Raw genomic sequence first — 23,088 nt, 5'->3', positions numbered from 1 at the left:
GAGGAGGGGGGAGACGAAATTTGTTTTTATGTAAGCTGTCTGAAAGGCACTGTAAGCGTGAACAATCAATCAAGAACTGAAATGATTTATCAAATCTTTCCAATGATTGCTAAGATAGAATCCATCTTCTCGGTTGAAATTGTCTCTGTGTTTGTATATGTGGATAGCCTCATGAACGAATCTCTCATGGAAGCCAGATGGCTTACAAAGAACCTCCGTCTTGGAAAAGTCAATGGCATGTGAGCCTACTGAATTAGAACAATGATCTGCTACGGCCGAGGTGTTGGTCCTACCGTGTTTAAGGTCTGCTTTATGTTCACGAATGCGGTCCGAGATATGGCGTTTGGTTTCTCCAATGTAACTACTACCACAGAGGCAACTTAGTTTGTAGACACCAGGGTATTGTATGTCCGGAATCACATCTTTTACAGACGGAACCAGATCACGGATTTTATGTAATGTGTTGAAACGGACCTGGATCTTGTGTTTATTCAAGATTTTGGAGATCTTTTTTGTGATCCCAGCAATGTAGGGTAAAGTGATGGTTTTGAAAGGCTCCTCAAGAGGGTTCTTCTTCATGGTTTGAGTGATAGCTTTGCGGATTGTATAGTCGGAGTAACCATTAGCCCTAAGAGCTTGGTGTACGTGCTTGAGTTCACGAAAGCTTTAAATCAAAATTTAATCGCCTCTACGGGGAGGGTTTTCACATAACTTTAAGATCTTTCAACAAACTCCGGGATAAGAAAGCTCAGCTGATCGAGTCTCTCACCTTCCTGAAGAGATGCCGCGACTCTGGGGTAATACCAATCGCATTTACACTCACCTCTGCTACTGTAACTTCTTCTAATGCGAAACGAATTCTTTTCAAAACTAGTTTAGCTCTTATCTCAGAAAAAATCAGACTTATACGCACAGAACTAGATCAGTTAGACAAGACACTCTACAAATCACACTTATCATTGACGGCAATAATGTCCACATCGGATTGGGAACATGTAGACAATATGACTGCCTCTTCAGTTGCTACGATGTCGACCAAATGTAAGGAAAACCTGATTTCCAAATTTAACCTCCTCTTAAACAAAAGACCGGACCCACACACCAAAAAGTTAGACGTTAATAAAGTCGTAATTAATCGCAGTAACAGTTCTATTTCCGATGGTCTGAAATCCGTTTTAGCTAAAGGTCTAAACTTTGCAGTCACACCTAAACACATACCAGTTAATGATATAATTGCCCAAGTAGACGTTGCTCTCAGGGGCCTGGGTCACATCGCTGCAGACGTAGCAAGATCTGAAATCGCTGCAACCCTCAAAAACGCTAAGATGCCAGCTAGCAACCTCAGCAAAGATGAGCGTTTTGAATTATATAAATTAAAAAAGAGGAATGATATTGTAGTTCTCTCAGCTGACAAAGGCAATGCTACTGTTATCATGGATAAAATAGAATACAACAACAAAATTAAAGAATTACTCGACGATGGTAGTTATACAAAAATAAAAAGAGATCCCACCAACAGCCTCGTCACACAAACCAACAAAATAATTTCTGATTCAACCACATTAATTGATCAATCTAAACAGTTTTCGTTGAAACCTTCTGCTGCCAGGCCACCAAGATTATACGGCTTACCAAAAATACATAAAGTTGATACACCTCTTCGTCCCATAGTCTCTACTATCAGCTCCCCCACCTACAAACTAGCTCGTTTTTTGTCTGAAATCCTGCGTCCTTTCACTGGAAAGACCACCTCTGCGGTACAAAATTCTACTCACCTGGTATCAACAATCAAGGGTATTTCCCTGTCCCCAGACGACCTGCTTGTCAGTTTTGATGTAGTTTCCTTATTCACCAAGGTTCCTGTACCTGACACCATTGCAATCATTGAAGACTTGGTTCATCAAGGACTAAACACTGAGGTACCCCCCCTGGTGAGACACTGTTTAACCAATACATACTTCACTTGGAATGGAACTTTCTACAAACAAACTGAGGGCACCCCAATGGGCTCCCCCCTTTCTCCAGTTATAGCTAACATTTTCATGGAGAAATTTGAGACTGACGCCATCCAGACTGCCACTCTGCGCCCAACCTTATGGAAGAGGTACGTGGATGACACTTTTGTCATCTGGCCACATGGCCGGCCTGCTCTAGACAAATTCTTCGACCACATCAATTCCATACACCCAGCCATCAGATTTACCATGGAAGTCGAAATAGATGGCAAGATACCTTTTTTGGATGTCCTAATTAAAAAGAGACCTGATGGTTCAATGAGCCACTCTGTCTACAGGAAAGCTACCCATACGGATGCTTATCTGAAACCGGATTCCCACCACCATCCATCACAGAAGAATTCTCTCATCAAGACTCTGTATCATAGAGCCCAATGCATATCCGACCAGGAACACATAAGCAGTGAACTCAAGCACGTACACCAAGCTCTTAGGGCTAATGGTTACTCCGACTATACAATCCGCAAAGCTATCACTCAAACCATGAAGAAGAACCCTCTTGAGGAGCCTTTCAAAACCATCACTTTACCCTACATTGCTGGGATCACAAAAAAGATCTCCAAAATCTTGAATAAACACAAGATCCAGGTCCGTTTCAACACATTACATAAAATCCGTGATCTGGTTCCGTCTGTAAAAGATGTGATTCCGGACATACAATACCCTGGTGTCTACAAACTAAGTTGCCTCTGTGGTAGTAGTTACATTGGAGAAACCAAACGCCATATCTCGGACCGCATTCGTGAACATAAAGCAGACCTTAAACACGGTAGGACCAACACCTCGGCCGTAGCAGATCATTGTTCTAATTCAGTAGGCTCACATGCCATTGACTTTTCCAAGACGGAGGTTCTTTGTAAGCCATCTGGCTTCCATGAGAGATTCGTTCATGAGGCTATCCACATATACAAACACAGAGACAATTTCAACCGAGAAGATGGATTCTATCTTAGCAATCATTGGAAAGATTTGATAAATCATTTCAGTTCTTGATTGATTGTTCACGCTTACAGTGCCTTTCAGACAGCTTACATAAAAACAAATTTCGTCTCCCCCCTCCTCTTTTCAAAAAATAGATGGACTAGTCCTGGCAAACTGCCATCGTTGCGCGTGACGCAAACGTTATTTTTATATATATAAATAAATATGCCGTTTTCAAAATAAATTTATGCAAACCGACACACCTGATGATGACCGTTTGAGTTATGGTCGAAACGTCGTGAGAATTTTTTATTGTTTTATATATATTTTGTTATTTTGTTGTTTCTCTTCAACGTGACTTTACCGAAAAAACTAAGAATATGAATTACTGCAGTCACGAAAGCTTTAAATCAAAATTTAATCGCCTCTACGGGGAGGGTTTTCACATAACTTTAAGATCTTTCAACAAACTCCGGGATAAGAAAGCTCAGCTGATCGAGTCTCTCACCTTCCTGAAGAGATGCCGCGACTCTGGGGTAATACCAATCGCATTTACACTCACCTCTGCTACTGTAACTTCTTCTAATGCGAAACGAATTCTTTTCAAAACTAGTTTAGCTCTTATCTCAGAAAAAATCAGACTTATACGCACAGAACTAGATCAGTTAGACAAGACACTCTACAAATCACACTTATCATTGACGGCAATAATGTCCACATCGGATTGGGAACATGTAGACAATATGACTGCCTCTTCAGCTGCTACGATGTCGACCAAATGTAAGGAAAACCTGATTTCCAAATTTAACCTCCTCTTAAACAAAAGACCGGACCCACACACCAAAAAGTTAGACGTTAATAAAGTCGTAATTAATCGCAGTAACAGTTCTATTTCCGATGGTCTGAAATCCGTTTTAGCTAAAGGTCTAAACTTTGCAGTCACACCTAAACACATACCAGTTAATGATATAATTGCCCAAGTAGACGTTGCTCTCAGGGGCCTGGGTCACATCGCTGCAGACGTAGCAAGATCTGAAATCGCTGCAACCCTCAAAAACGCTAAGATGCCAGCTAGCAACCTCAGCAAAGATGAGCGTTTTGAATTATATAAATTAAAAAAGAGGAATGATATTGTAGTTCTCTCAGCTGACAAAGGCAATGCTACTGTTATCATGGATAAAATAGAATACAACAACAAAATTAAAGAATTACTCGACGATGGTAGTTATACAAAAATAAAAAGAGATCCCACCAACAGCCTCGTCACACAAACCAACAAAATAATTTCTGATTCAACCACATTAATTGATCAATCTAAACAGTTTTCGTTGAAACCTTCTGCTGCCAGGCCACCAAGATTATACGGCTTACCAAAAATACATAAAGTTGATACACCTCTTCGTCCCATAGTCTCTACTATCAGCTCCCCCACCTACAAACTAGCTCGTTTTTTGTCTGAAATCCTGCGTCCTTTCACTGGAAAGACCACCTCTGCGGTACAAAATTCTACTCACCTGGTATCAACAATCAAGGGTATTTCCCTGTCCCCAGACGACCTGCTTGTCAGTTTTGATGTAGTTTCCTTATTCACCAAGGTTCCTGTACCTGACACCATTGCAATCATTGAAGACTTGGTTCATCAAGGACTAAACACTGAGGTACCCCCCCTGGTGAGACACTGTTTAACCAATACATACTTCACTTGGAATGGAACTTTCTACAAACAAACTGAGGGCACCCCAATGGGCTCCCCCCTTTCTCCAGTTATAGCTAACATTTTCATGGAGAAATTTGAGACTGACGCCATCCAGACTGCCACTCTGCGCCCAACCTTATGGAAGAGGTACGTGGATGACACTTTTGTCATCTGGCCACATGGCCGGCCTGCTCTAGACAAATTCTTCGACCACATCAATTCCATACACCCAGCCATCAGATTTACCATGGAAGTCGAAATAGATGGCAAGATACCTTTTTTGGATGTCCTAATTAAAAAGAGACCTGATGGTTCAATGAGCCACTCTGTCTACAGGAAAGCTACCCATACGGATGCTTATCTGAAACCGGATTCCCACCACCATCCATCACAGAAGAATTCTCTCATCAAGACTCTGTATCATAGAGCCCAATGCATATCCGACCAGGAACACATAAGCAGTGAACTCAAGCACGTACACCAAGCTCTTAGGGCTAATGGTTACTCCGACTATACAATCCGCAAAGCTATCACTCAAACCATGAAGAAGAACCCTCTTGAGGAGCCTTTCAAAACCATCACTTTACCCTACATTGCTGGGATCACAAAAAAGATCTCCAAAATCTTGAATAAACACAAGATCCAGGTCCGTTTCAACACATTACATAAAATCCGTGATCTGGTTCCGTCTGTAAAAGATGTGATTCCGGACATACAATACCCTGGTGTCTACAAACTAAGTTGCCTCTGTGGTAGTAGTTACATTGGAGAAACCAAACGCCATATCTCGGACCGCATTCGTGAACATAAAGCAGACCTTAAACACGGTAGGACCAACACCTCGGCCGTAGCAGATCATTGTTCTAATTCAGTAGGCTCACATGCCATTGACTTTTCCAAGACGGAGGTTCTTTGTAAGCCATCTGGCTTCCATGAGAGATTCGTTCATGAGGCTATCCACATATACAAACACAGAGACAATTTCAACCGAGAAGATGGATTCTATCTTAGCAATCATTGGAAAGATTTGATAAATCATTTCAGTTCTTGATTGATTGTTCACGCTTACAGTGCCTTTCAGACAGCTTACATAAAAACAAATTTCGTCTCCCCCCTCCTCTTTTCAAAAAATAGATGGACTAGTCCTGGCAAACTGCCATCGTTGCGCGTGACGCAAACGTTATTTTTATATATAAATAAATATGCCGTTTTCAAAATAAATTTATGCAAACCGACACACCTGATGATGACCGTTTGAGTTATGGTCGAAACGTCGTGAGAATTTTTTATTGTTTTATATATATTTTGTTATTTTGTTGTTTCTCTTCAACGTGACTTTACCGAAAAAACTAAGAATATGCACAGGGAGTTGTTGGCCATTTTTTATTTTGTCCAACAGTTTCGGCCCTACCTTTATGGATGGGACTTTGTGGTGCGCACGGCCCACGCGGCCCTTCAATACTCCCTGCACATTGACCAGCCTTCCGGGCAGCTGTCCCGCTGGCTCAAAGTACTGCAGGAATACACATTCACTGTTGTTTACAGGAAAGGCGTAGGGCACTGCAACGCAGATGCACTGTCTCTCGCCTGCCACCAAATAACCAGTGCGCATGGTCTATGGGTGCGGGCCGGTGTAGACCTTCACTGGCTGGCCTGCCTCGGGTGGTGGCGGCGTGTGGGGATGCAGTGCCACTTGTGGTGGCTGAGCCCAGTGATGGTGCGCTAGGCTTCACGCTTGCAGAGTGGGGACGACTGCAGATGGAGGACGTTTCCTTGATTAAATTGCGGTACCGTGTAGAAAATATGGGGAGTAGAGCCGTTCCGTCAGGGGCCTCCCTTGTAGTCCTTCGCAACAGCTCTTGATGCGATGGGATGAGGAGCTGCAGCGCTATTGTATGGTGTTATTTGGTTCTTACAGTAAAGTCACAATGATAGAAAAAAAAGAAAAACTATGAAAGAAAAACTAAGACGTTTCGATCACAACAGGCGATCGTCATCAGGAGGAAAAATGGTAAAAAGAAAAATGGAAAAAGCCCCTTTTTCATCCTGATGACGATCGCTTGTGTTGTGATCGAAACGTACAGTGGTTCCCACCGCCCTGCGGGGTAAACTCATCCGAGTTGGTATATGAGAAGCTAATGCACCTTGGAGTCTGTAAAATGCTGTTGATGCTGAAGCGGGACATCTATTCGCCTGGGTATGATGGGTGACTTATATCACCTGGTTAAAGGGTGCGCCAACTGCGCACGCCGCAAACCACCGTCGAGGCAGTCCCAGCCTCCATGACAATTCAATCACGGTGTCTCGAATTAACGAGCTAGTCGCACTGGATATTTTTGGACCATTCCCCGCTACTCAGAGGGAAAATACATTTCTCCTGGTCGGAGTGGAATATCTTTGCCGGTGGCCGATGGCATGGCATCTGCCTGACCAGTCGGCCGCATCCATTTCGGACGCATTTTTGCATGGCTACATCATGGATAAGGGAGCCCCTGAACAACTTCTCGCAGATCAGGGGCAGAATTTTTCTTCTAAATTGTTACGGGAGGTGTGCGACTTCCTAGGTACTAAAAAAAGAGGACTTCACCCTACCAACCTCAGACGGGATGGTGGAACGCCTGCACAGGACTGTAACATTGATGCTGTGCCAGGGGGGTCAATGAAGTGCAGTAGGACTGGGATTTGCACACCCGCGGTGTCTAATTTCATCTTGTGTATGGGAGGGAGAGCGACCCCCCCCCCCCCCCCCCCCGTGCAAAGTTACGTTCAGGCGATTGACAGAGACACAGGAAGCGTCCAAGGGGAAATTCGGGCCAAGGGGCAGGCCGCGAATGAGAAGTTCCATCCATTGGGACACCGTGCGTCCGGGCTCCCGTGGAAAACTGGGGACAGGGCATGGCTGAAATGTCCACAGGTACCCCCTGGGTACGTCCCCCTAATTACACCGGCCTTGGGGCGGGGACCCTGTTGAGGTCGAGGTTGAGTTGGCCGCAGTGCGTGCGCTTTCAGGTCGGTCGCCGTCACTGGTTTGTGCACCCGTCAAGGTCGGAACCATATGTTAATTCCCAAATGGAAAGCTCATTTCCATCTCCAGAGCAGCCGGTGTCTGATGTGTCCGAAAAGCCGGGGCAAAACGAGCCCCAAAAGCGGTACTTCAAAGGGATTGCGTTGTGCCGCCCTACAGAATCCCAGCATCTGCCGCCCGGTGATCCTCCTACATCTGCTCCGGAATGAAGGGCCGCGTGCGGAAGCCCGGTTGCCATCTATTTCTCCCACGGAGGGGCCGCGACCCTTCAGGCCATTTGTGTGAAGTTCCTGCACTTCCCCACTGCGCAAGTCCCACTCGTGGTGGGGGGACCGGCGTCGATAACTTCCACAAACTGCCCAATTATCATGGAGAGTTCAGGATTTGGAAAGTTTCATATAAAATACCAAGGCAGTTGTTTTGTTTGAGTAGAAGAAATGCAAGGCCACACCTCTTCATGACACACTCCAGTGAGTAGCCATTACCAGATCATTCACATGGTTGTCCAGTAGGCAATGATATCTTGACAACAATGCATCGATTAACCTCCCCATGTAACTGCACCTCATATGAATTCTTCTTTTCGCGGCATTGGAAGAGTCGAACAACATAAGCAATGATGATGCTACGTAAAAAAATGTACGGGCTAGAGAGCATACCTGTCATACCCCAACTTGAATAGTAAATGGGCCTGATCAGGAAGCTGTAGCCGGTCCTGGCGAACGGTGGACTGATGACGCCTGGATGTCTGTGGAATTCAGGATCCAGGATGTCTCACGAGGGGTAGACAGCCCTCTACTGAGCACAGCATAATGCCAAGCAGGAAGATGCTCTTGTTCTGAAAAATAAAACTACAGGTGCGTGGGAACGTGATGATGAGAAGTGGAATGCAGAGACTGCTGCGAGTACCTTTTAAGTTGGGCACGGTGCACAAGGTGTGTCAATCGCATTCCAAGTACTGTCCATGCATACACAACACAAACTCACTCGCGCCCACAATATATACACACACAATGCACTCACAAAATACACGTGTATATTACACAAACTCTTCAACATTTAGGTGGTAAAGTAGAGCAGTAATAACTCTCGCGCTTCACAGCAATAAGGGTCCTGGGTTCGATGCCTAACTCGGTCTTTTCTGTTTGGGTTTGTAATTTCTTCCCCTGTTCTACATTGGTGTTCCACTGGATTGTCCGTTTTTCTCCCAAACCTAAACTCATGAAATGTAGTTTGTGTTCACCAAATAGTCCAATACAGGACCCTCCTGAAAAATAAATGTTGGACTCTTGCAGCTAAATGAGACATTAAACTGGAAAATCCTCTCACACAGCACACAATTTTTATTTTACCAGTTAAGGTACACCGAGCTATAGAGCTATTTTTCAAAAGCAACCTGATCACAATTATAGTGCAACCAAGTAACTCATTACGTGGACATTTATAGCTGCTAAATATTTCTAAATGTGGAGGGGGATAACTTGAGGACCCGGAGAAAAATCAGTGTGACCACATGGAGAACAAGCAAACTCGATCTTGATTTGAAGCTTTCGTGACAGCAGGAATCCATACTCTTTGGTTCTTTCGGTAAAGTCACGTAGGTTTAAAATGAAATAAATCACGACGTTTCGGGTGCAACACAAGCGTCCATCATCAGGTGGGAAAGCATGGTCTGCTGCTGAGGCAGACTGTTTTAAAAAGTTTGAAATGGGTGTAGCTCAAGGGTTATAAAGAAGTGGCCGGGACTAGTGATGTTAATGTGAGAAATTAGCATGTAACGGTAAGATAGAAGAGCAGCCTCCTAAACGAGGGCACGGAAGTGGCTATGTTAATGTGAGAGATTAGCATGATGTTAATGTGAGAAATTAGCATGTAACTGTAGAAAAGAAGGAGAATAAGAGCAGCCTCCTCGACGAGGGAGTGCATTTACCGAAAGAACCAAAGAGTATGAATCTAAATAAACTTAAAATCTAACCCCGCTCTCTGACGTCACAACTCAGCATTACCTCATCGGCCGTGGGACGCGAGGGGGAGGTGTAACCCACTAGTGACGTCATGTCACCAAGGAGCTCACCCCCCCCAGCCCCCCCTCCACCTCGAGTTCACTCACATATGGGCCTAGTTCATTAACATAATTTATTAAGTTACACCGCCGCACATTGGGTATGGTAGTGTTTTGTTCCCCTCTAGTGACGTCATGTCTCCGCCTGCAGCCGCGTGACGTCACGAGATTCCAGGAAGCTGCCGATCCACTCGCCTGCACTCACTGGGATCCGAGGTGAGAAGTTCACATCGTGGTTGTTGTTGTTGTGGTGGTTGTTGTTGTTTACCCAGGTAGAGCCTCGCTCCTTCTCTCTCTCGTAGGGATATCAATTGAGTAGCAGCGAGGATGGAATCGATGTCCAGGTTGGAACATTACAACGCGGGGCCTAGCCATGCGGGGCCTTGCCTCCTCCCCTCGCCTGAATGCATTTGCTTTAATTCTCTGCTAAAGTTTAATTTGTCTTCACCTGGCTCACTACTTTGAAACTTTGTTTCTTTTAAATATTTCTACAGTTTTTAATCTTACCAAGGCCAAGCCCACTTGAGCTGCTATACCGCTCTTTTTCAGAAGCGACCTGCCCACAACAAAGTGGCTTATCAACGTGTGGAAATGTATATCGGTCAAATACTCTAAACACGTGGTGATGTTGGCTCTTAATGTGGAGGGAAAAACAGGAGGATCCGGAGGAAAACCCTTGCTGCTGTAAAGCCCCTACCGACGATACACGAACTGGACAATGTTCGAGCCTTGAAGGAACTTGGCATCGCCATCAACTCACTAGCCAGCGGCAAGTCCCCGGGAAAGGACGGCATCACACCTGAGGTACTGAAATGTGCGATACCCACCATCCTCACAAAACTCTATGAATTTATCTGCCAGTGCTGGGAGGAAGGAGCAATGCCTCAAGACATGAGAGACTCCAACATCATCACCCTATATAAAAACAAGGGTGACCGCAGGGACTGCAATAACTACCGCGGCATCTCCCTGCTGAGCATCATGGGGAAAACCTTTGCCCGTGTGGTCAGCAGATTACAGATACTAGCTGAGAGGATGTATCCTGAGGCTCAGTGTGGTTTCAGAGCAGGAAGGTCCACAATTGACATGCTCTTCTCCTTGCATCAGCTACTTGAGAAATGTCGAGAACAGAGAATGCCCCTGTACTTGGCATTCTTTGATCTTACAAAAGCCTTTGATCTCATCAGTAGGGGAAGCCTCTTCAAACTCCTCAAAGCGATTGGCTGCCAACTGAAGCTGCTGGCAGTCTTCTCTTTCCATGACAACATAAAAGGAACAATACAGCACAGCGGCACCACCTCAGAGGAATTTACCATACTCAGCGGTGTAAAGCAGGGGTGCGTGCTTGTCCCAACACTGTTTGGCATATTTTTCTCACTTATGCTCACACATGCCTTTGATGGCAAACTCTTCAACCTTGGCCGTCTCGGATCCAAAACCAAAGTCCGCAAAGTCCTCATCAGAGAACTCCTATTTGCTGATGATGCCGTGCTGACAGCTTACACAGAACAAGGTCTGCAGACACTCATCGACCACCTTGCAACAACTTTGGCCTGACAATCAGTCTGAAAAACACCAATGTCATTGGCCAGGGTGTCAGAGACACCCCTTCCATAAACATTGGCAGCTACACCCTGGAAGTCGCTCAGGACTTCACCTACTTGGGTTCCACCATCACCTGCAATTTGTCCCTTGTCACAAATATTGACAAGCGCATTGGGAAGGCGTCTACAGCTATGTCCAGGTTGACCAAAAGAGTGCGGGAGATCAAATCCCAAATGCTCAACACCAAAGTACAGGTGTACCGGGCCTGTGTCCTGAGCACCCTCCTCTATGGGTCTGAGTCCTGGACAACATATACGCCCATCAAGAACATCGACTAAACACATTCCACCTCCGATGTCTCGGGTGCATCCTCGGTATCAGATGGCAAGATCGCATTCCCAACACCTCAGTCGTCAACTTTGCCAACATTCCCAGCTTGTACTCCCTACTCAGTCATAGGTGCCTGAGATGGCCTGGACACGTGCGCCGCATACAGGAGGGAAGAATACCAAAGGATGTCTTGTACGGCGAGCTGGCGTCGGGCACACGGGCCACTGGTCGCCCAGTCCTGCGCTTCAAAGATGTCTGTAAACGGGACACGAAGAGCTGCGACATCAACCCAAATGATTGGGAGAAAACTGCCGGCGACTGACTCAGCTGGCAGCAGGCTGTGAAAACAGGCTTCAGCAGAGGCGAGGAGAAACTACACACTGCTTGGCAGACCAAGAAGGAGCGACGTAAAGAAAAAGCAATAAATACCTCTGGAGCTGCCACCGCAGTCACTTGCAATTGCTGTGTCATGGACTGTAACTCAAGGATTGGCCTACTAAGTCATTCTAGGCGCTGCAAAACCTACAGCTGGCCTCGCAAGGCGCTAAAGCATTGTCTCTCAAGACAAACAGGCCTATATTTTGCTGTGTAGCTCATTGCTGTTGAGGAGTTGCATTCGCTGTAGGTGCAGGAATAGCAGCACTGGCAGCATGCCGTCCAACGTCTTGCTGTACTGGAGTTTCATAAGCTGTAGTTGCAAATATCACATTACTGGCAGCATGCTCCATTGCTTCTTAGTGTTCAGGAGATTAATTAGCTGTAGGTGCGGCCCAGGCAGCATGCTGTCTCACTTTGTGTTAAGCAGTTTCATTCGCTCTAGGTGCAGCCATTGCAGCACTTGTACGGATGGCATAAATTATTGTAATCGGCTTTGGTGAAGAGAAGCACACGTTTTCTGCGAGGGACATTATCGGTGGAGGTCAAAGTTATTAAGCATAATAAGAGTAAATATTGCGTGAGTGAATGCTATATAGAGATTACGGAAATGATAGTTGAATGTGTAATCGTAGGAATGTGAAGACATAGCCACAAAGGAACAAAGTAATTGTAGTGCTTGATGTGGATATTAATAGTATGTCTGTGGTGGTGTGTAAATATATAATTATTTTAACGCGAGTGCATGTATTTGCATGCTTTTTATTTCTTACCAGGCGATGTAGACTTGACGTATTTAGTCTTAGCTGTTCTATAGCATCTATGTTGTTGTGTAGAAGGAGAACGGTAGTCCTGGTACATAGATGTAAATATTTTAGAATAGTACATGTTTTTTTAAATAAATATTGCAGTGTGTATTATAGGTGAGCCGTGCACATGCAGAGAGGATAGTAAGCCCGAAGTGGATGAATTTGGCGGCAAAAACGCAGGGCTGATAATAGGGAAGGATAATGTGGTAAATATGAGACACTTATGTTATGGTGAGTGCGTGGAATTGTAGAAAATGAAATGTCATAATGTGTTTGCATGTGTGGCAAACCAGAAGTTGTGAGAATGCCCCGAGCTTTAACACATGGCAAGAGAGAGAGGGGGGGAGGTGAGAAACGGGGGGAGGGTGTGCAGGTGGTACTACAGGTGTTGAAGGTGAGCAGGTAAGCTAAAAATAGTGCAAAAAACACACGAACTCACCCGTGAGTACGCATGGAAAGTTTGAGGTGTGTTGGCGCAATTTGGTTCACAAAAAAATCTACACAAACGCAACGTCTGCTTTATCATTTAAAGATTTATACTCGTTTGTCCGTGTTTATTTAAATTGTTTAGTTGATTTGGAATACAGTATAGTACTTATTTCAATTGTGATGTGAACTTTAGTTGACGTTTACCTAATGCCATTGCTTAGGTAAGGCTTAAGTATTGAATATCGCGCTTTTAGCTTTTGCAATTTCCAAAAACGTATCTTCCGCGATATGCGAGGAGCTGCTGTATTTTTGTCATCGACTACAGCAGAATATTAATTTTCAGCAGAAAATAGTTCTCGGCTTTCTTGATTTAATTAAGGCTTATGGTACCACAAAGAGGCTTGGGGCTTTGGGTTGTTATTTGTTTTCAAATATATGCCTCTGCTCTCATTTATTGAGGATTTGTACGATTTTGGGCAGCCCCGTCTAAAGCTGTGTGACCAGGAGTCAGAACCATTGCCTGTTCAACTTGGCTTGTGACAGAAATCCATGCTGGCCTCATGCATTACATTACATAGCATCTTCAATAACTATGTAGTTTGAGAAGCTCCCAATGGTCATATAAAAACCATTACATTCGTTACGGTTACAATTGTATGCTAATCGATGCCTGGTTTTAGTTAAAGGATCGTTTCCTGCTGGTCAACCATGTTACATCTGATGATTTGGTAATGGCTACTCAATGAGATGGAATTAGGGAATCTTGTTCTGTGCCTTGATAATTCCATCATGGAATGGGGCCTTGCAAATGTTACACAAATAAATCACCTGCCTGGGAATGTCATGTCATACAACACTGCACCTCCTAAACTCTCCATAAATAATCAGGCAGTTATACAAGTGTTGGAGGAGCTCCCATACCTGGTTAATGTGTTCACGACCAGCCCTGGTTTGGCAGCCAAAGTCTCATTTCAAATTTGTCGAGCAGCATTCTTTCATTAGACTGTAACACTGTTTGGAAAGTGCCTGCACTTTTTCCATACAAAGCTATGTATGAGCGTCCATCTCCAAGGTCTAGTCTGTCTTGAGACCATCCCTCTCCCTGCCATACTGGCATCGCACCCGCCCCTCACCCTTAATTCTGCGGATGTTCGACACACAGGATGGCACCACGTAGCCACTGAGTTACGTGGGTCACACAGCCACAAGGCGCTTGTTGGCGAACACAACCCATGGGTCTGGCTCTAGGGGTGATATCAATATAGAATATATGTAAGGATGCCCCCCAATAGACTCCCCCTGGAACTCTACCAGACACGTCCCACTGGGTGATGACCCCGGGGCTGGCCCAGGACATGCTGGCATTACTATGTAGCTCAGCTGGCCTGGGAACACTTGGGAATTCCCCAGATTGAGCTAGAGTCTGTTGCCAGGGAAAGGGAGGCCTGGACCGCCCTACTCAGCATGCTGCCACCACGACCCTCACCAGGACAAGCGTTTTTAGATACTAACGAACAAAGCTGTGATTCTTCTTGGCCACAGATATTACTCTGTGGATTCAGAATATGAACTTATTTAAATTACCATCTCTGCTGGCTTATACATTGAAGGCTAGCCTGCCTATGATTCATTCTCTATTTAACCAGACTATATTGTATTATAAGCTTACAGATCCTTAAGATATCAATATAGAATATAATCTTGAGTCTCTTTGGCAGGCGAGGCTGCATTGGTTCGGTCATGAATCCCGCATTCCCAGACACTGCATGCTCAAGCATCTTTTGTTTGTCCAGATATTAGGGGCTGAACAGGCATGGCATTGGCTAAAGAAGAGTTTGAAGGATGTGGAGGTGGTCGGACCTGCCGATGACTGGTGCCGGGAGTGTCAAGATTGGCCTCTGTGGAGGAGGCCCGTGAGGTATGCTGCAGGGCAATTAATAGATATTTGCTCCTCAACAACTATGAGGTCGGAAGAGTGACACTCACATGAATAGGTGGACCGCTGAGTTCCTAAAACCCAGCAAGACAGTGGGGAGCACAGCTGGTTCATCTGTCCGTCATCCCTTGACACCTGGATCATTCCCATTACCTGCCGACAAGCAATCCACACTTACATGGCCTTAAATTGCATCTATCATGGCATTAGCACTGGGATAAGGTTACTTCCAATTCGTCATAAATGGTGGATGTTTTGTTTATATATGTTAATGATGCATGTGAAATGTATGTGAATTTAAGAGTTTATCTTTGTGGGGAGCTGTGGTGCAGTGATTTCACTGCATTATGAACTCAAGAATTAGTTTGATTATCGCCAACAGCAAACATGAGTGATAAGTGAAAGCTGAACTTATTGTGGGCCTCTGCTATGTTGATTGATCTTAAATTAATTACATGGTGAAGTGAGGAAGCATTAATACTGAGCAGATGAAGCTGGCCAGGCATGGTTCTGGACACACCACCACCTTTGTACCATGCCAGTGTGTCACAGTGTCAACTTTGTATTTGCAGTAAATTATTTTAACTATTGAACATGGAGGTTAAATCAAAACAATCGTTTATTTTAGTTTTCCTCTGGAACTTTTTGTAAGAATGGAAACAGTCAGGAAATTAACACAGCATATATGCAGCTGAAGTTAGATCTGTTCATCCGAGCATTCAATCAAATCGGAGCCTGGCTTCACACATCTAAGTTGCGATTGAACATTAATTTATGCATTTCTGCATAATACAAATAGTATTATTTTCAACAGCCTTTGCTATGTTAGCTGAATTTTGCTTTTACTTTTGCAGCCAGGCAGCCGAAATTGTGTGCTTGGTGTTTTGGGTTAACATTTATTTTGAAGATACTAGGGCTTCCAGGCATATTTATAACCATTTGGCCTCTCATTGTGTGCCTTAACAGCCCGTGTGATGAATTGGGGAATATCTTGAATATATGAATAAATATAGACGTGTAAGTCATGTGTGACTGTGTATATATTCATTTATCTGTGCCTCGATACTGACGTAGATGGTGTGGATGTTTTTTTCTGTTTGCAGCTGACGCTTCTTCTGACGCTTCCTCTGCAGAATTGGACCAGTATGCAAACAGCATGGATTATACTGGAAAATTGACACAGCACCAGATAACTCAAACAGGGGAGAAACTCTTCAAGTGCACTGTGTGTGAGAAGGCATTTTCAAATTCATTTGCCCTGAAAAGACACCAGAGAACACACACAGGAGAGAAACCATTCAAATGCATTGTGTGTGAGAAGGCATTTGCACAGTCATCAGTTCTTAAAAGACACCAGAGAACACACACAGGAGAGAAACCTTTCAGGTGTAGTGTGTGTGGGAAGGCATATTCAGATTCATCTGCCTTTAAAAAACACGAGAGAACACACACACGAGAAAAACCTTTCAAGTGCAGTGTGTGTGAGAAGAGATTTTCGGGTTCATTGCCTCTTAAACGACACCAGAGAACACACACAGGAGAGAAACCTTTCAGGTGTAGTGTGTGTGGGAAGGCATATTCAGATTCATCTGCCTTTAAAAAACATGAGAAAACACACACAAGAGAGAAACCTTTCAAGTGCACTGTGTGTGAGAAGGCATTTACAGAGTCATCAGATCTTCAGAGGCACCAGAGAACACACACAGGAGAGAAACCCTTCAAGTGCACTGTGTGTGAGAAGGCATTTTCAGAGTCATCACATCTTAAAATGCATCAGAGAACGCATACAGGGGAGAGAGCCTTCAAGTGCACTGTGTGTGAGAAGGCATTTTCAGAATCATCTGCCCTGAAAAGACACCAGAGAATACACACAGGAGAGAAACCTTTCAGATGTAGTGTGTGTGGGAAGGCATTTTCAGATTCATCTGCCCTTAAAAAACACGAGAGAACACACACTGGAGAGAAACCTTTCAGGTGCCTTTTGTGCGATAAAGCGTTTGCAAAGTCATCAGTTCTTAAACAACACCAGACAATACACACAGGAGAGAAAGCCTTCAAGTGCAGTGTGTGTGAGAAGGCATTTTCACTGTCGTCAAATCTTAAAAAACACCAGAGAACACACACAGGAGACAAACCCTTCAAATGCAGTGTGTGTGAGAAGGCATTTGCACAGTCACAATATCTTCAAAAACACCAGAGAACACACACAGGAGAAAAACCTTTCAGGTGCACCCTTTGCGGGAAGCCCTTTGCAGAGTCATCACATCTTAAGGAACACCAGAGAACACACACTGAAGAGAAACCCTTCAAGTGCACTCTGTGCGGGAAGGTATGTTCACAGTTAGCACATCTTCATAGACACCAGAGAACACACAGGCATCAGAAGATCCCCAAGGAGTGTTGTCTGAAATCGACTTGTGAAAGTCAAAGTGCTGCAATGAGCCCATCCCTACTGAAAAAAGAACCAGAAGTAAATTCCAGCTTGGACACTATGAAATGTATCAAGGTGAAATTTGAAGAGGCGAAGGTGAAATGTGAAGAGGCGATAGTGAAGAATGAAGAAGTGAAGGTAAAATGTGAAGATGAAGATTCAACTCCAAAATCGGACCTTCACATTCATAGAGGCAACGTGAAGCAGGAGGAGAATTCGGACTGTGAGGCAGAGCGAGGCAACTCCCAGCAGTTTGTGGAAGTGGAGGTATGGGTGGACTTCCTAGACAATACAAATTCAAATGGAGACTCTGTAGATGTGTAATCTTGAGACAATGAAGCTTCAATAGATTCACCTTTGTCACAGACCTTTAATAAAAAGAACGTAAAGTTGAATTGCATAACCTTACCAATGAATAAATTGATGAAACACTAAACATTTATAAGCATCTATGTTACGAATCTACACACTCACAGGAATACTATTGTGTTGAGATTTTTCTTTTGATCACAGAATCTTGCCCGCAAATTCATTGATGTCTCAATCGCCAATTGTTAAGCATCTGTTAGCCAAATAGGCACACTAGCACTCACACTATTGTTTCAGGACATTTCGTTACTTGCATAATCTTACCAATGAATTCATTGATGTCTACTTTTGCCATTGGGCACATGTTTCTTTAGCATGTTTCGTATGAGTATTATAAATTTGTATGGACTTTTCCTATTGCCATGTATGGTAGCTCTACTCGGAGCAGTTAGCCGATTGTTGTTACTCAGTTTTAACAAACGTAACCATTGACGGTTAATTGTACGGATCAATGAGTAGGACATCTTCAGGAGTACGGTATTGACGATTCCGATCATAAGTGTGTTCGCATATTAGAGTGTTTTTAGATATTAAACTTGCTTAACATAGAAGAGTCTGAGTGGTTCCTTCATAAGTGCATGCATAATAATCTTAATTATAAGAACTGTATCCTGCGGTGAGATCTGAATTCTGAGACCTGATAGAATTATACTAAAACATAATCAGTAAAAATGAAAGCGAGAATCATTGTATTTTCACGATTGGTAATACACCCTAGACAACGAAGCTAAGCCTAGTTTGCATAATTGCATACATTTACAAAATGTCATAAAATTAGACATTTTCCATTGTATTATCGCGATTGGTAATACACCCCTAGATAATGAAGCCAAGCCTAATTTAAATTAGCATAATTTAATCAAATGTCTTTTTTTTTTCAAGCCTATATACAGCAAGCACCCCCAAGTGGCAGCTGCCCCTGTGTGGCATAAGGTGGTCCTGCACCAGCCTGCATGTGGGCATGAGTCTGTTAGTAGAAGGCGATGATTGATGTGTAATCTCAGTTGTGTAATTTGTGGGTAATGTTTCAAATTTGCCAAATTTTAACCACAATGCCAGCATGCAATAGCATACACGTTTTGAATGACAGTGTTTTAGAATCAGCTGTTAAGACGGTGCATATTTGTAATTCATATTCCTGGACTAACCAGGCATGCCTGTCGGATTTGAACCTTGAACCTCTGCAACAAAAAGAGAATGCACTATCACTTGGCTTCCCTCAATCTGAGTGCTGCAGTTTTAGGCCTCATCCGACAGAGATCAACTTCTTGTGAATACGATATGATATGATGAAGTACATTTCAGTGCAGTAATTACATTTTGTCAATATGCTTATAGATAATTTTGAATTATAATTTGTGCATACATGTGTAGAGGTGATAGCCACTCACCATTCAGTAACCTGCAGTACCACTGAGTATCAACGGTGTGCAGCAGTGTTACCTCTCTGGGGAAATGCCCGGGGTCATGCAGAGGTGAAAGCGGATCAGAACGACCAATTGGGAAGGACCAATCAGAAGGTTCCAAAAGGGGGGCGTGGCTTGGGCAGAGCCAGCCACGAACCTGTATAAAAGCCAGAGTGCTGAGAGCTCTAGTTCAGTTCTCTCGCCACACGAAGCCCGGGCTGAAGATAGATAGGACCCTGGAACCAAGCCTTGCAGCCCTTATAAGGGGTGAGGCTCAGTGTAAGCAGTGGTCGGGACCCACAGACCCAGTGGTCGGGTCAGTTAGCCTCACCTAGGTCCCAGCCGGAGGACGTTAGGTTAGCGGGTAACCCGTGAGTAGGTCCCGCCACGTCCGGAGGCCATACCTCCCTAGATATCGGGTAAAGGGGACCGTATACCCCTTGTCCGTCATGGACCATGTCGAAAGAAAGACAAACAGTGTGCCTCATAAAAAAGTCTTCGTCCGTAATTACAACACTACACATGTAACATTTTGTCTATAAGGGTCAAACATGGAATACGTGATTGTTAGGAGAAAGTGTGTAATTTGGAAGTAACTTGTAAAGATAACTCACGTGAGAGCTGTTCTTGTGATATGGGTCAACTGGTATTTTTCGTGATTCAGGAAGCATCTGTCTCTGGAACAAGTAATTGTTTTTGAAATAAGGAACATTCACATCCTCTTTGGTTCTTTCGGTAAAGTCACGTAGGTATAAAATAACCTTCAAATCTAGATTAAAACTTCAAATCTAGATTGAACATTCACATTCATCAGTTACAAGGCATACCACTTAAATGTTATACGTGTGTGGCAGTCAGAGTGATAGCTTTGGGGAGCATGGTGTTTCTTTGATTGGGGAGAGGCAGGGAGGGGGGGACTTTGTGTGAAAGTGGTTGCAGGTGTGTGGGATTGGATTGGCTCGTGGGCACGGGGCTTTGGACTCGTCGGCACGCCGTGCCAATTGTTGGGGAGACTGCCCCCCATATCCCCGTTCTCCTGTGACCCACCGTTCTCCGACTCTCCCCCCCTCGCGGCTGCCCCTCGTGGCATGATTTAAATGGCTGTACTAACCGCCTTGCAAATACACCGCTGTGCCCTTCTCGTACACGCTAACCACGAGCTGCGCAGTGGCGAGAGCACCCACATGGGCAGAATACACAGGACACCACAACGCGCAGGCTCACAAGTTAACGTGCGCGGCGAGCACGCACGCGCGGGCAAAATATACGCTCGTGCGAAAACGCAGAAAACCACAACGAAACAGGCTCACAACAGCAGGCACCCCACTCCAACTCAGAGACAACACGACAAGGTTTAATGTCTACTGGCGATTTATTCCTCGATCAATGAAGTCAACCTACCTGTGTCAGTGTGGACCAGCAGGGCAGATCTAACCTATCTCTCTACGGACTAGTACCCAATTTGTCCCGTCTCTCCCTATTCCCTCTCCTTAACGGATATTCCCTCTTGGCCTTACCTCTCTCCTCCGTACTTACGATCTGCTCTCGAGGTATAGGTAGTCGCGGAGAGGTGAGCCTGCACGTGGCTTTGGCTGGGAACTGGACCTGGCTGCTCTGTGACCCGTCTCACGGACGTTCGAGTAGCAGGGGACGATGACTCCTTGGTCCCTCACTCCAGTAGACCCCGAGCACAAAGAGAGCTTGCTTCTGATTTTCGTCCCTTTTTATCTCCCTACTTCAAAGCTAATGCGCTGCGATCCTACTGGCCTCTCATCCAATCCAGAGCCTCGGATTTCCCGCTCTTGGCCAATCGGATTATCCCCCTCTCCGACGCCCGCCCCTCATTGTTTACCCAACGTGTGCAAGTTCGAGGTCACTGCACACATCGTGCGAAGGCGAGGGCCCCTCCCCTCCATTTAACCAAGTGCAGGGCATGTTAAAGGGCATCCCCACCTGCCTGCTGATCCGCGTGTGCCTTGGGTGTTTCCTCATTGCGGTTCTCAGTGAGTTCGCCGTGACCATACAATTTTAAGTTAATCCACGGCGCCGCAGTGTCATTCGGCCTGGGGGGGGTCTGCCAATTCCCTGGCCCTGAGAAACCGTGGAGCACCCCAACGAGGGGGGCCCTCGAGTAAAAACTCAGGGGCAGGTGACCCCCCCACGAGGCCCTACGTGAGTGCATGTGTGTGTGTTCATGTGGGGGGTGGTGGGGGAAGTGCTGTGTCGGAAGCCGGGTGGCTTCTCTGCTGCAGCACCCCCGCCGCAGGCACGGCTCCCACGGAGCGGCTTCGCTGTCGTGGCTCCACATAGCCCCCCGAGGTGCCAGTCCCCGTCCCGGGTTGACTGGAGCACCTCTCCTGGGTTGCCCCCACGAGGAAGCGTCGCGGGGTCCGCGGGACTCGCCCAGCCCTCGTGGCCGGCCTCGGGGGTGGTGGCTCAGTCTCCCGGGGTTCCGGCGGCGGTCTCCTCCTCCACTCCAATGGTCCTCCTTGGCCCTCGGCACCTGCGGGCTGGGGGACGAACTCAGAGGCGGCAGGGTTTAAGGGTCGTCGTCCCCGTCCCCCCCGGCCCGGGCCGGGACCCCTCGGGGCACGGGGCCCCGTGGGGCCCATATACCGTGCGAGGCCCCCGAGTATGGGGGGTGTGGGGACCCCGGGATTTCGAGTACTCGAACGGCAGGGTTCCCTCCCGCTGGAGCTGCTCTCCATGGTTTTAGTCGGCGGACATTGACCACCATCTCCCGGCCCTTCTCTCCTCCCTGAATCAGCACCGTCCAGGGGGAGATCTGCCGTCCCGTCAGGATCCCCGCCAGTAGGTGATCAGTTTCCCCACCTGTCCGGCCCCGACACGAGTAGTGTGCAGCCACACTTTAGAGCCCGCCGAGTAGAAGGGGGGCTCCATATGGGGTCGGGCGCTCTGTTCTTGCCGCTGGCGCGCGGCCTCTCCTTGCGGGTAGGCTCGGCCCCGGGCCCCTCGCAGAGTCTCCATCAGGTGTTCCACGGGGCGGCTCGCCTCCTCCCGTTGTGGCGGGGGGACGCCGAAGAGCAGATCTGCGGGTAGACGAGACTCACGGCCAAACATCATTAGGAACAGGGTCTGGCCCGTTGACGTGTGTACTGTGGTGGTGTAGGCGAACAGGGCGTAGGGGAGGTGTTTGTCCCAGTCCTGCTGATTTGCTTCAGTACGTTGTGCTCCATGAACGCTCGGGCGACCACGAGGGCAGTCTTATCGGGGATGGCCACCGCTACGGGATAGCGTGTGAAGTACTCTACCGCTACGAGAATATATCAGTTGCCTCAGTAGGATTGTGGGAATGGCCCTTGCAGGTCAATCCCAACCAGCTGGTTCATTCGACTGACGCGGAACGGTCTCAGGGGTTCCTGATATCGCGCCGGTTTCGGCCCATATTGCTGACACGCTCAGCAGCCCTGTACCCAGGTGGTCATGTCTTGTGCCAATTTGGGCCAGAGATACTGGCGACGCATGGTCTCCCGAGTGCGCCGTTCCCCGTCATGGCCCCCGAGCGGGTGGTCGTGCACCAGCCTCAGCAGCTGGAGTCGCACCTGGGCGGGAACACAGATGCACCCTGGCTGGCCGGCTTTGGTTAGCTCTCATACCACTCCGTTTTTTACGCACAACCGAGTATACAAACCACTCCAGGGTGCCGGTGGGCCACTCTTCTTCTCTCTTAGGGCCGCTGCCACCGCCGCCAGGTCTGGGTCCCACTGCTGGGTCTGTC

General features: G+C 46.2%; 2 protein-coding genes across 5 annotated transcripts in view; one reads left to right on the top strand and one right to left on the bottom strand.

Moving 5' to 3' along the window:
• Positions 1-23,088, bottom strand: part of LOC116957278 (uncharacterized) — a 609,203-nt gene that overhangs the window by 387,380 nt on the left and 198,735 nt on the right. The window lies entirely within an intron of this gene.
• LOC116957233 (uncharacterized) lies at positions 9,827-18,494 on the top strand. 3 transcript variants are annotated; one of them, XM_032979270.2, is made up of 4 exons: positions 9,829-9,935; positions 10,366-10,523; positions 15,001-15,125; positions 16,247-18,494. In XM_032979270.2, the coding sequence occupies exon 4, from the start codon at positions 16,300-16,302 to the stop codon at positions 17,896-17,898; it is 1,599 nt and encodes a 532-aa protein (XP_032835161.2). In that variant the 5' UTR covers positions 9,829-9,935; positions 10,366-10,523; positions 15,001-15,125; positions 16,247-16,299; the 3' UTR covers positions 17,899-18,494. The 3 variants fall into 3 exon arrangements, with proteins under 3 accessions (XP_032835160.2, XP_032835161.2, XP_032835162.2); XM_032979271.2 differs by having other exon boundaries at positions 9,834-9,935; positions 10,376-10,523; XM_032979269.2 differs by lacking the exon at positions 10,366-10,523 and having other exon boundaries at positions 9,827-9,935.

The sequence above is a fragment of the Petromyzon marinus genome, chromosome 71 (genome assembly GCF_048934315.1).
Source record: "Petromyzon marinus isolate PM22_M1 ecotype Great Lakes invasive population chromosome 71, UKy_Petmar_22M1.pri1.0, whole genome shotgun sequence".
NCBI lineage: Eukaryota > Metazoa > Chordata > Hyperoartia > Petromyzontiformes > Petromyzontidae > Petromyzon > Petromyzon marinus.
Note: the sequence above shows the minus strand (reverse complement) of the source record. Positions and strands in the feature narration are given on the sequence as shown.